Raw genomic sequence first — 14,023 nt, 5'->3', positions numbered from 1 at the left:
GCCTTGCATGCAAAGTTGGAACATTGGTAATGTTTAAATAATTTAATTGTACTAAATAACATGTTAGGAACTGTGCAATGTTTGATTTGTTTTAGCATGGACAAGATTTTATGGTTTTATTTCTAGGACAATTTGGTTTTTAAAACAGGAGATTTCTGTGTTGTTTTATTTTTATATCTTGTCATCCATTAAAAAAGGTGTACTATTCAACAAAAAGAAACTAAAATATATCTCATTACTTATTTTACCACACTACTACACTAAAATAAGGAATAAAAAAAGGGAAAATATATAAAAAAAACTTTTCATATCTTTTAAGACTATCTGCAGATACAGACACAGACACAGTCACAGTTGAACAATGCAGTACTATATGTGAGTGGATCACTAATGTATAGACACTTGATTTAATCATTGGACAAAAAAAATTAAAATTAACTGTTGCCTTTATGCACTGTATCTGACATTAAAGCCATTGGAAAGAGGTCTAATTCTTTAGGGTAGAAACTTAACAAGGTCTGTGATCCTGGAATGAAGGGAAAATGAGGAGAATGAGTGAAATGGGGGGAAAAGGGTGTTTTGGGCACCAGCCGGTGTGTAAGGAGGGGAATGGTGACTGCACCGGCTATCAGTCTGCAGAGCAAGAGGTATCTAGAAAGAACAGGATCACATCAGTGTGGCTGAAAGGATCTTGTGTAGACTCGATGCAGAAGGCCTAACACCGGATTTATGGCCTCCAGGACACTGATCACTCAATGAGCACACACATGGGAGTTTGACATTAAGTATGTCATTGTTACTTGTCGTGGTAAACTATTTTTTGAAGGGAAGGGGATAACATTTTCAGTGCCAGCAATGTAATTAATAAATGACTGTTCACCGGCTCTCAGTCGGAGAACTAGAGGTTCTCGGTGAAGAATGTGTTTCACTTTAAGACTGAGAAGTATTGTAACCACAATGCACTTGTTAGGCCTCCGGGCGGGATGCATTTTACTGAATAACAACTCAAACTGAGATTTAACACACTTTAATTAATGGAACTACTAGGTACTCACAAACCTAGCCTCGCGACTACCTGTGGTTATCAAAGTTATCATTAACAACGACCTATGATTTATATGGTAAAGTTTGGTGGTTAGATGTCTAACCAATTGTATGGCATAAGGCTATTGGAGGAAATGCGGAGCGTTACTCCTGGAGGGCGTCACTTCATCACCTAGAGGCGTCAAGTTGTGTTAAAATTATGCTAAATTTAAAAAGGTTAAACTTGCTTCTTTCAGAAATGAATAAAACAAACACAATGATAAGTACAAGTTAAACGTCATCCCGTATTTATTAGTTTAAAGCAGTTTTTAATATTTAGTTTTTAATCAATATACGGGCGTCAGTGTCAGTGGTAGACACTTTTCTGGAAGGCGCGCTCCAACAGCGTTTCACGCCCGAGTGTAAAATACTACCCCCAGTGTAGTATAACTTACACTCCAAATATGTGACTCTGCATTATCTTTAGTATTTTGTACCACCAATGCCGACATAGACTTATACCTTTAGTTCTATACATATAGTTACTCTATATTTATTTTACGTTACGAACGTACCACTACTATTTATTTTATGGAATGGATCGTTCAGGGAGCATCTATGGATCGTTATTGTTATCTATGATTGTTATTGTTTTTGTTATGGGTGACGGTGGTTTTAAAACCCATGGAAAAAGTTAAAAAATTTAACAATAGTTTAACAAATTTTTAGTTTGCTCCTGGGAGGAGATTGAGTATTTAATGGTGTGGTGATCGGTGTCTAAATTTTTCAGTGGTCAGGACATGGATGACGATGTGCTAGCACCGGTACCGACCAGGTGCTCTAGACTAAAAGGTGATGGCGTGAAGGGATACCAAGCTGTGGTGTTTGAAACTTCCAAAGGCAAAATGAAGAAGGGCGATGCGAAGGAGACAGGGCCATGCCCTCAAGACCCAGCTGGCAGCATAATGGACATGAAGAAAGTGCGGTATGAAGTCTTCAAGTTCGCAATGTCGGGGTACGACCCGGATCGTAAGGAAGAGGCCAAAGTTAACCTCGCTATAAAGCTTGGGGCGAAGCCACCTAAAAATAAGAACTACAATTACAAAGAATTGAAGAAAATGAAGGAAGAATCAAAGGAGAAGGTGGGAAATCAAGTTAAATTGCAGATGCTGGGTAAAAACAATTTAGGAAAATCGAACAAAAAGGGACTGAGAAGAATGCCCAATAAAATGCGGAAAACTGAAAAGAGTGGAATCTTGGAATCTTATGGCAAGGTAATTTGTGATGTTTTATTCCTATGGCGTAGTATTGTAAAAAAGTTAGGAATTAGTAAGAAACACAATTTTTAAACTTTTAATCACCAGTAGGTAATTATTCTGTTCCACGTATCCAACTTTATCCATTGATGCTGATTTAAACTGTTATTTTTTCACAAACCAGTAGGAATTAAGAAACGTTCCTTGCATAGTTAATTCAGGAAGTCTCTAGTGTATGGAAAACGTATATTCCTATTTATTGCGGGTAACCGTTTTTTTTCTTCCCATTCTAAAATGCCCTGACGTCTGATAATTTTCTAAACGTGGATAGGTACCTTACATGATACTAGGCATGTAGAACCGGGGGGGGGGGGGGGGGGGGGCGACCCAGGCGACTGCCCGGCCATAACATTTAATGGCCGGGCAAAGTGATGGTTTTGCCCGGCCATTGCATCAGATGAACAAGAGGCATTGTCTTCATTGCAATGCTAAGTGGTTGTGTGGGATTTTCTTATCTGTGCGTTACTTTATTCTTAAAATAAATTAAGACTTTTCGATAAGTGTACAGGCACAATAAATACAGCAACTGTTCTTGTATTCTTCTAAATATTCACGTTTCACAGTGCTGATAGCGGAAATATTATTGTGGGATATAAGACCAGTGAATGATTCCGCTCGTTGCAGTAGCTTACGCTCCGTTCTTGTCCACCCTTGTCTACCTGACCTTCAGACCCTTGCATTCACCCCGCCTCGTTTCTACCTAACGGTAACGACCTTACGTGCAGAGCGCTTTCCACATCAGTCATCATTCAACAGCTGTACGTCTTGCTATTAAGACATTAAGTCCAAGAAACTTTGTGAGCCGTACTACAGAACTGTTTAAAATAAACTTATTTATCTGTAGTATCGTGAGTGAGTAGTGCTGAATGGCAGTGATGAAAAACATTTAGGGTTTAAGGAGAAAACTTATAACAGTATTTTAATTTTTGCGGCGTACAATGACTCAGAAAAGCATCAACTTTTTCTTCAACAACCGTTCTGCACAGTCCGGCAGTTCATCACAACCACCGCCTAAAAAGCAGTGCACATTAGGCTGTAATGCCTGTGAAGACAAAGATCTTAAAAAAGAGTTGGATTCCTTTAACTCAGGTATTACTTTTGAGCAGTTTAGACTGAGACAAATTTTTACATGATACCGAAAACCATATGTAATATACCTATTTAACATTAAAGTTTAGTATGTCGGTACATTATTTTTTTCCGCTCGTCGCTCGTGATTATTCCATCGAGTAATAAAAAAAATTTCTTTGAATCTACAAATCATTTAACAAGAATTTATCAAGCAGATTTGCAGTTATTTTTAAGCATCTTCACTCGCCAATTCTGTGGGGGTTCACATTTTAAACTTATTCTTAAGGGGAGTCTGACAGTAAAAAAAATTAAAATATTGACTTTCTTAATTTTTAATAGGTACCAAAATAAAATTTCGACTTTCCTGAATAAAATGATATTAGTGTTATTGCGAAAAGCTTTTTTCCATCATTAATTTTTCATTTTTTTAAAGTTGAACTGCATTTTTCGAAAAATTAATTTTTGTGACTTTTTTTAATTTTAAATGCTAAAAAAATTATTTTGACCTTTCTGAATACAATGTAAATACTTTCTAGTACTCCTTTCAATAAAAAATATAACGAATAGTAAATTTTCAAAACTTTGGAGCCTTAATTCAGATTTGGTTGATGTATAGACCTTTCCTGAATTGACCTTGATTTATGAAGTCTGACAGTAAAAATAAAAATTAAAAATAAAAAACCGACTTTATCAATTTGAATGTGTTATTTTGTCATATAACTTATCATAAGATATTAAGATTTTCAGATTTATTAATGGTAAAGCAGTTTTTCTGTCACGTTTTAAATTAATATTCAGTGGACACTAGATACACCATATGCTTGTGTCAATACATTCTGAATATTGGCATCATCTAAGACTATTTAATTAAAGGTGTGTAACATTAAGAGTTCTCCTGTCCTGATATGCAAATGAATTTACTTAAGAGTGGGCAATGAGTGGGATAATGAAATCTTTGTTAAATTGTTTACAATTGTTTAGTCACTTAAAAATTTGATTATAGCTTGTTTTGATTATTGCAGTTGTTTGTTAGCACATATTAAGAAAATGTAACTATAGCTATAGATAGTTGGCAAAATATATTATCTCACACTACAAATATTAATCTTCAACCACCTTAATGTAATTATGATGAAATTAGTGAAACATAGTTTTATCAATAAATACATCTTTGCCTTTTCTACAGCTCTAGATAACTTGATGATATCTGGGGACTAAATTTGGAGGTGCTTGTAATTTATGTACTCTGTGCAGTGGGAAAATTCAACATATTGCCTTTAAAATGAATTATACGAGGCGAAAACTGAAAAGTGAAGACTGTTTTGTGATGCCGAGCCTTAAGTAAATTTGTTATAAAAAAATGTTAAAATTTCTGCTAGTAGTATAGTATGTTCTATTTTTATGTACGAAAGATGCTTAAATAGCACCATTTGCTCCTTAGAATGCAATTTTTTTTCTTGCCCCCCCGGACACCCCCTTTGTTAAATCCACCACTTATAATGATACTCCTTTGCCCCCCCCCCCCCCCCCCCCATTAAATATTTGCTTCCTACGCGCCTGCATGATACGGAATAATTACTGGTTAATTTGTGATGTTTTATTACAATGGTGTTAGTATTGTAAGAAAGTTAGGAAAGGGTAATGTGGCAGCAAACTACGCTCTGATTACCATTTTTGTGCTGGGGATCTTTAAGGTTTCACAATGTTATTAGAAATTAGAGGTGTGATTCCATCTGAATATAATTACGTCAAATATATTAAAAGAAAATTTATAACAGACATTAAAAATATAACATACAATATCAATTAAGTCCTTAAACAGATCTCAGTTATATTCAGGAAAAAAATATGGGTCGACCCTAAATGCAATTATAAAAAGTTTCATTTAAAAAAATACATAAATCAATAAAAAAATACAAATATATTTAAACTATCCCAGTTGAGGTATGTACTTAAAGTCCAGAAATTATGTTTATATGATGAACATCGTCTGACGGCGTAGATTAGGAAAGTTCAAAAAAAAGTTGAGAAATACAGTAGCGCCGGAGGTCGGGGCTTCGTTTCCCGGGGATCACGCGGGAACATGATGCCAGGGCGCCTGTGTGCCGTTGAGGAAGGGAGATGCAAATGCCAATTCGGCGTCCGGCTCTCGGGCCCTGTCTGCGAACAGTCCAAATCAAAACTGATCAGAACTTATACACAGACAGTATACGGGGCAGAAAATGCCCGGAAAAGTTAAGGGGAGGTTGAGGAAAGTCGCAGATCGTCACTCACCAGACAGGGGAGTTGGCTTCTATTTTCCGATGCGTCGCCAGCCAGGAACTGGATCCCGCGAATACGCGGCTGGGGCGGTCTTTCCTACCATTTCAAAAAAGATTTAAAAGAAAATCTAACTATTACTCTTTGTACTAAGCAGACGGACTAAACTACTTGAAAAAATTACAGGGATAGCATCCCTTATTTAGGCGGCTACATAGTCGGTTGCGGCCGGATGGAAGTCTTGCAGTGTCTCGTCGACTCGCCGATAATCGCAAATGGTCCGTCTGCAGTCGCGACGCGAAGTGTCTCGCGAAGAACCGCGTCTTGTAATTAAAAGAAAATTTTCTATCAAAAGTTATGGGGGGGGGGGGGGGACTGGGACGTCCGGACCGAAAGGTTCCGAAGTTCCCCGAGTGGGCATCATAAAAAAATCTGACTGATGTCTCAAAGTTGGTAGCACTGGCAGACTTTAGCGCTACCTGTTGAGGGGTGTCTGAAATAAAAAAGAATCGACTCGCTCAAGGCGTCTGCTTTAACAAGGGAATAAAGGGGCAGTCAGGTGCAGCTCTCTGGCGGCCTACAGGGTAAGTTGGCTGGGCGGTTAGCGAATTTGCCGCTAGATGTCGTGGGCGGTCCATCTTTGCACACACATTTTTTATGCCAGTCGCCCTTGGAGACGGTCGCTGTCTGCTGAGGTTTATGACCAGTCATTGGTCTTAGGCGAATTATTAGAACCGAGAGGGAAGGGGGGTGGACAAAAGTGCAACGACGCTGGGAACTAGCGTCCATGACGTGACTCCAGGGGAGTGAATCTAAGACGTTTGCGTGACGGTAAAGGCTACGGTCAGCTCGCCTCTGAGAAATGGTAACAACTCGTCCAGAGCTGTTGTATGCAGTTTTAGTCATGAAGTGAAGTAACGTTACAGGCCTGGGACGTGCCTGTAAGCGAGGGAAATATCAAACGGGCTGCCAACAAAGTCTTAGATCTGCAAAATATCAGATACGTCTCTGGGAAAGGTGCTTCGGTCTACTGGCACAAAGTTTAACTAAGGAGAGTACACCAGCCTAACAAAGAGTAAATCACCCAAAGTAACCAAATTATAAAAAATAAAAAAAATTTCCAATAATAGTTTAAAATTATATAAAATTAGAAGAAAAAAAAGTGTCGAAATACCAAATTTCTGGCATAGTAACAAATACAATTTTTGAAGTGTTAATTCTTACTTCGTGACTTTTTCGTAAATAAAACAATAAATTTCCTAATATAGTGTATTTTGGTACTGCAGACATTCCTTGTTTTACCCTGAAAACAGTGTTAATGAATTCATAATGTTACTGTTTATAGTTTACGTTACAAAGCCTGTGCTTTGACATGGCCGCCACAACGTTAAAATTTTATCTAGACATTATTGATAGATTCTTGGGAATGGGGATTGAGTTGAACCCTTACATAAGAACACAAGAAGCATACAGTATAAATGACCAATTTTGATTTTGTTTCTGAAATTTTGGTGAATATCTAGCAAAGGAGCCAACCCAAAAATAATAATCCAAAAATGAAATGTTTTTATTATTTACTTATTTGATACTCATATTTACACAGTTGATAAACATTTATATAACATCGTTGTAATATTCAAAGTAGCGTACTGGCAACTTAACTGTTTTAATGGGTGGCTAGACTAAAATACCATTAAAAAAATGTGAACGTTTTGTTATGTTATGTTATTTCAGCTACAATAACTTTTTTTTTTTTTTGTGAGAATCAGCAATGCTTGAAATAATTTAGCTCATATACTTATAGATATTAAATCAAACAATCATTAATACTTCAAAATATGAAGAAATATTAAATAACTCACCTTCGCAACAACATACAACCATTCACAATATGTGAAGGTCTTGATAAAATTATTTAATATGGTGTAAATCATAACCTATGAACATGATACTGGAAAGTAATTGTGTATCAAGAATAAAATAATACATTCATAGCATTATCACTTTAAAGACTAAATAGAAAAAAAAATATTAGGAAGTAAAAAATGCATCAGACTCCTATATAATTATCTAAAAAAAATATGCTGTAAAATTTTAAGATTTAAGGTTTTGATTTGTACTTACAAAGTCTTTAACCATATAAAATCGCAAAACCTTGCTCTCTACGTTAATTGAAAGGTGATATTTTCTTTTGATGGGATAATCATGCAATAATTATTTTTAGACTACATGAATGTCAACTGTATATGCTTGGGCCATGTTCAAGGTCATGGTGCTGTAGTTTCAGTTGTAATATGTTAACCCGTAACCTGGGAAGTAGGGTATCTGTGACCCTCTCAAAATTTTAATTTGAGATAACATTTTTCCCTATCAGCGTCCACAGCTGAGACTAGTGATACCTTCAAGTCAGTTGATTTTGAGTCATATGAACATCAGGACTTTCCCGATTTTCTAAAGATAACTTTAATTTTACATTCTGACTCCACCTCACTGGTTATGTAATTTTTTCTATTCGTCTTTCGGAACCCATTGTCAATGGCAATCGTAATATCACTGCTGACAATTGGTTTTCAGCTATGGAACTGATATACATAGCCTACTTATAAATTGTTCAAAAGAGGACTAACATATGTTGGCACCATGAGGAAAAATGAAAAAGACCTTCCACAAGGATTTATTCCTATTGCTTCAAGGGAAGAAAACACAGCATTGTACCTACAGATTCACAAAATACATTACAGAGGTTTATTTTGTTCTGGGGGGAAATAAGAAACCAGTGGTGGTGATATCTTCAATGCATCATAGTCAAATTACAGATGCAGTGTGTGGTAAACTAAAAATAGTAGGTCGATGCCATGGGCAAAAAAAATGTACCATATACTCCACAAACAGATGTTCACTAAGCTAGCTTTTGGCAGTAGGCAATATTTTTTGCTGTTCTTAACATTTATCTCGTAAATACTATGTTATTTTCTCATCTTTTTTGGGTAATCCTTTCATCAATATTATGGCAGATCTTGTTGAGCCATACATGAATTGTGGACTCAAAAACGCTTGTCTACCTAGAGAATTAACCTTCAGTATTGTAAGAATTCTGCAAAAGGATCTTCCAAAAGTATCCATGACATAGCTCCCAAAATGTGCAATCGAAAAAAATCTGTGAAATTTGTGTCAAGTCCAATTTGTGAAAAATGCAGCAAGCGTACATATGTGAGGAATGGGCAAGCAGTATCAAATGAATTTAATTTTAACAAAATGTAGGTAAGTCTTTGATTAGTTTGATTATAGTTTCAAGTTCACCATAATAAGTGAAAATAGTATTTAGGTATCATCTATCAACAGAAAAAAAAATTCTGTTTCTTACTGATTTTTTTTCTAACATTGAGACAATATTATGTAAAAAATTCAGTTTATAATAATCTAGGCCTATATAGGTATCTTATTTTTTGTTTGTGTCAAATAATTTTTTTTATTTCATTTTGGTATTTTCACTCAAAACGTTCTAAACAAAAATGCCAAAAAACATTTTTGGGTTGTGTTTTAAAAACATTCTCACTCTCAGGTTAAGGGTTAACATTTTTTCCCCCCATTCTAATGTATTTTTGAGCTATTCTTGGAGTTTATGTTATTTTCATTAAGCCGTTAAAAATTAACTTATCTTTAGCTTATTGACTATGTTAAGATATGTATTTATGCATTTTTGATAATTTCTCTGCAGTATTAATTTTTGGTAGAGATGATGCTGGAAGCTACACAAAAGTTATGATAGCAGTAATAGGTTTGTGGGAACAGAGGACTAGCGCCTTCCCATGCTGTTATCGGAAGATCCCAAGAGAAAGTTGACAGAAGGGGAAAATAGCTTTATGGGATATCTCCAAGGTACTTGGAACATTTTTCTTAATGAAATTACTCGGCTTGGCTGATCAGGTTAAGATGTACCTTGTTTGTCCCTCTTGGCTGGCTGGACTGCGTGACTGCCTCCCCGCCTGCATGGGTAGATGAAGCCCAAGTTGGCCTTCACTTGCTCGGAGCTCATTCGCCGAGATGGCCAAGCCATGTATCGCCCGGCAACCACAAAGACTTTGTCATTTTTAATGTAGAAGGGCTTCGACCAGACCAAATACAAAAGTTATTTCATAAATCTTTTATTCAACATTACTTTTCATCTTAGTGACATGTACAACTTATTTCACTTACGAACACAATTGTTTATAAATTATAGCTTTCAATACTCAATGCAACAGACTTAATATTTTAGACTTTACCATAGAACACAATGCCACACCATTAAATCAGTTAATTTTGTCAATATTGAGTCATCTGCCATTTTTATTCCACATTTGGTAGAAATAGGCAAAACAGTTTTTGTACTCTGTTTTGTGTATTCTTATATTTGTATTTATTGCATTTTTTTGATGTGTTTAATCTTGCTATTATAATGTGGTGCTGAAGAGTGGCAGTTTCTTAATCGTGAGAAAATAAATACCTGGTTTAAAATATATATAGTTTTTTCCTTAAAATGTTGTTAATTGATGAGATAAAAAAATTATTTTTGTTTCAACAACATTTTTAATCACTTGATTATTTTGGTTTTTATCTTTGAATATTTATTTTAAAATATTCGTGAATGTGGATTGTTTTTCAGTTGAGTGTTTTCTATTTCCAGGTTGTGAAGACGGTAGTAAAAAAAAGAAGGTGACTGGTTCTGTCGAGAAGAAGGCTGTTAAATTATCACGACAGTTATCGGAAATATATCTTAATATATTGTCTCATGAGTACTAATGCATAATTTTCTTTGCAAGAAAAATGTTTTCGTAAGTGTGGAACTATATTGCTAAATAAATAATTATTTATGTTTATACAGTGAAACTGCAGTTCCCTCAACCCCCCCCCCCCCCCTCCGTTTATTTCTAAGTGGAATAAATTTTAAAAAAGAGCAAGAGTTGTAGTTAGAGAAAATTAGTAACTAATCCTCACAAACTACTGTTAATTTTTTTTAGTAAATTATGTTCTTCTTTGTTATTGTTTATTACTGTAGGGTATGGATCCTTCTATCCCATGATAGCTGGATACGCCCTTGTAACAGCATACATGAAAGTAAACATGTTATAGTTGAAGCTGTTTGAATTACAATCATCACAGCATTAAGCACTTTAATTGTTCTTAGCCAAAGTGTTGTATGTTTAATTTCATTTCCTTTGCCATTGTTGTGTAATGATTCAGATAGTTATAATTAGAATGAAAGTGACTGTAGGAACTTTTTTTTCCTCAAGCGGTTTGATCAGATTTTTCTAGAACACGTATTCTTCTGTGAATTTAGACCATGATTGCAAAAGTTATGTCTTGTGTGACACATTTTAAGTTGTTTTACTGAGATTTATGCCTTATTGACAGCAAAGTCATTGGAGTCAGAAACGCATAACCATACAGAACAAGGTTGTTGAAGTAGGCCAGGATCTGTTATATAAAAAAAAAACAATCTTAGCGTATTCTTTGGAGTGATTTTAGTGAATCCAAAATCAGCAAGTCAGCACGGGTATTCGAACCCGTGTCATCTGGTATGCGCGCAAATTGTCTTGCCATTGTGCCACTTCGCATGAATATGGAGAAAGTGTTCACATGTCTTTGTCTTCAGTGTAATAAATGGAAGGAAATAAACGGGATTCAAGTAAAAAACAACATTTTCATGTTCATTCCTGTCAAGGAATTTTATTTTGTTTTCTTTTACAGCTGATACAATCAATTGCCCAGTGTGACATTTCTGGGCCCTAAAAAATAACAAGGCAGTAAGTCATCTTGTAGTCAATGTAAAATGGAATTATGGTCAGAAATATTTCGAAGTCATTATCATTGCATATTTACTTTTTTTAATGCTTGATTGTATTCACATTATTAATCTTGGCATGAAAGTTTATGTATGACTTGCAACCTTATTCTTTTAGGGTCCATTGTTTACGAGCAAGTTTTAAAGGAAATTAAGTAACTAACCACATAATGGCTTGGGTACAGCAGAGGAATGATTCACATGTAGGCCAAACAGTTAACACAGACAAGCCTCTGTGGATACGTGTGATTCAGTGTGATTCTGAAATCAGTATCTCCAGTCTAGTAGGAAGCACGTCTACACAGCTGGTCACGTAAACAGTTGGACAATTTACAGCTAGTTTTCCTACAATGCATGTGCCGCAATACCCAACATTTAGTTAGTGCTCTCTATATTGTCACAGTTTCACCAGAATGATTCTTTTTTTTTTTTAACACACACTGGAAAAATAATACTGTCTTTCAATTTCTTATCAGTCTCTCAATTCATATACAACACTTGACTCACAAATTTGATGATTATAAGTTGGGATGAGGGTGTTATAAAATCATATGGAATTGTATCAAAACAAACACGTGTGTCAAAAAAATTATCACGGTTGTACGTCAACCACATGATCATAATTAAAACAATACATCACAAGCACAAACACATGTAATTTATAGTAATTCAGGATAAAGCATTTAATAGTGTGTGCACTACAAATGATCGAAAGTGTCCACAGATGAAAGCAGCTATGACCACACACTATTGCTATGATGACATGCATGAGGAAAATCATTATAATTTTTCTTAATCCATGGTTGCCTAGATATCTTAGATTCTGATGAAAAATATTATCTTCTTTTTTGGTTTACTATTTTCACATAAGATAATATAACACATATCTGCAATCTGATTGCTTATGAAAATTACTTTTGTAACCTTTTGCATTCCATAATCTAATTCACACTTTAATTCTTACTGAGTGACATAGTTCAGTACCATGCTTGATCATTTGTCTTTAGGAGATTTATATATGAAAACAGAGTCCGCGAATGTTTGTTTTTCCAAGTCCTGTGTCCAGCAGTTCAGGCAATTAAAATTTCCTTGCAGGACAAAATAATGGTATAATGATTAAATGCAGGTATGTTTAAAATTAAAGACTTGGTAATAAATTATTGCTCCCACTCAGCAGTATGGCAGTTGATGTAATGCAGGCAATAAACATTTTTTTTTTTTTAGCAATCAAGTTCTTTAACAAGGCATGTAACAACAATAATAAATATATATCAACAGATCATAATATCTTAATTTCTTAAAAAACATTTTTTTCCGTTTAAAAAATAATAAGCCTGTTTATTTGATCTACTCATAACAACTAACGAAAATATATCACTATAATCGTGTTTTGCCGTTGTCTGTAGAAACAAGCGCCGATCCTGCAGGGAGTACAGCAGCGGACTGCAGATGTGCACTTAGTCGAACATTGTCTGGGTGGGGGCCACCTCCAGCAGCATCTGCAGGAACACTGTGACGCTGTCTGCAACACGGCAGCAACACACTCCGTCAGCACGCCTGCGCGAAGCTTCCGTCAAGCCAGTCAATCCAACCTCTTTTAAATACCTATTCAGTCTGACTTCGCCAGGAATTTGCTGTTTGTTTTATTTGAAGCTTTGGTTGTGATGCAAAGCTTTGTGCTTTAAAACATTGGAAGTGTCTAAGATTTGCAGCTTCTCGGTTACAAGCCCAAATTTTCCAAATTTCAAAAATTGTCTTCTTAATTTTACAAGTGTAGATGAACATAACTCAAGTGAAGAGGTGGTTAGCACGGTATGATCAGCCACATTAATACGAAGAAACCTCCTATTTACTTTATTGGTTTTTACCTTTTACAACATTTTATGCAGTTTTTTTTTTGAAGGTACATTTTATTTTAAACTATCCGGTGTCAACCTCGCTATGCTCGGACAAGGTCAGCCAGCTCCTATCAAGTGGGAATTTAAATAAAAGAAACCTTTAAATACAGAAATTATAAGCTAACTAAATTGTCATGTTCTCAATACAGTTGGTAATTAATTTAGTGAAAACTTTATTTCATACGTAATTAACTTACTCTCTAATAATTGCTTATGAACAACATTTGTCATCTTATTCTCTGTTCGCAAACCTTCTGAAAGATACTGTAACAATGGAACATTATACATTCTCCAACATTCTAGAACATTCTCAAACATTCTAAAACATTCAGGAATGTTCCGGCCAGTCTTTGCCACTTCAGCACTCAATTCCCAGCTGCTTCTCCGACTTGCCATAAGAAGTGCATTGGTGCGATGCCTTCTTTCGACACTCTATCTTTGAACCCAACCCCTGCAGTTTTAAAACCAAACCCTTCATCGTGGATGGGAGATGGAGTGCTACAATACCATATAACCCCAATGGGCTGCGTTGCGGAGTTATAGTGGCATGCAAGGACAAACCACGCTCACACTTATCATAATGTTGATTTAAAATCAGTGCTAAACATTTCCTAGCTACACATCACAGAAAA

At 35.5% G+C, this 14,023-nt stretch overlaps 2 protein-coding genes across 7 annotated transcripts in view; one reads left to right on the top strand and one right to left on the bottom strand.

Moving 5' to 3' along the window:
• Positions 1 to 1,614: 1,614 nt before the first annotated feature.
• Positions 1,615 to 11,970, top strand: LOC134542495 (uncharacterized protein C1orf131 homolog). The gene is made up of 2 exons (XM_063386836.1): positions 1,615 to 2,297; positions 10,336 to 11,970. Exons 1-2 carry the CDS (start codon positions 1,824 to 1,826, stop codon positions 10,366 to 10,368), a joined length of 507 nt encoding a protein of 168 aa, XP_063242906.1. The 5' UTR covers positions 1,615 to 1,823; the 3' UTR covers positions 10,369 to 11,970.
• LOC134542491 (b(0,+)-type amino acid transporter 1) overlaps positions 11,351 to 14,023 on the bottom strand; it is a 112,147-nt gene continuing 109,474 nt past the window's right edge. For all 6 annotated transcript variants that reach the window (XM_063386829.1, XM_063386828.1, XM_063386827.1 and 3 more), the window contains exon 13: positions 11,351 to 13,015. In XM_063386829.1, coding sequence (XP_063242899.1) covers positions 12,951 to 13,015 — 65 coding nt within the window. In that variant the 3' untranslated portion in view covers positions 11,351 to 12,950. The remainder of the gene's footprint in view (positions 13,016 to 14,023) is intronic.

This window comes from Bacillus rossius (assembly GCF_032445375.1).
Source record: "Bacillus rossius redtenbacheri isolate Brsri chromosome 4 unlocalized genomic scaffold, Brsri_v3 Brsri_v3_scf4_2, whole genome shotgun sequence".
Taxonomy (NCBI): domain Eukaryota; kingdom Metazoa; phylum Arthropoda; class Insecta; order Phasmatodea; family Bacillidae; genus Bacillus; species Bacillus rossius.
This window is presented reverse-complemented; position numbering and strand designations above follow the sequence as displayed.

Excerpts from the sequence above, each read along its gene's own strand:
- LOC134542495 (XM_063386836.1), top strand. The coding sequence starts at position 1,824 with ATGGATGACGATGTGCTAGCACCGGTACCGACCAGGTGCTCTAGACTA. Across the intron at positions 2,298-10,335 it reads TCTTGGAATCTTATGGCAAG|GTTGTGAAGACGGTAGTAAA; the intron begins GTAATTTGTGAT and ends TTCTATTTCCAG.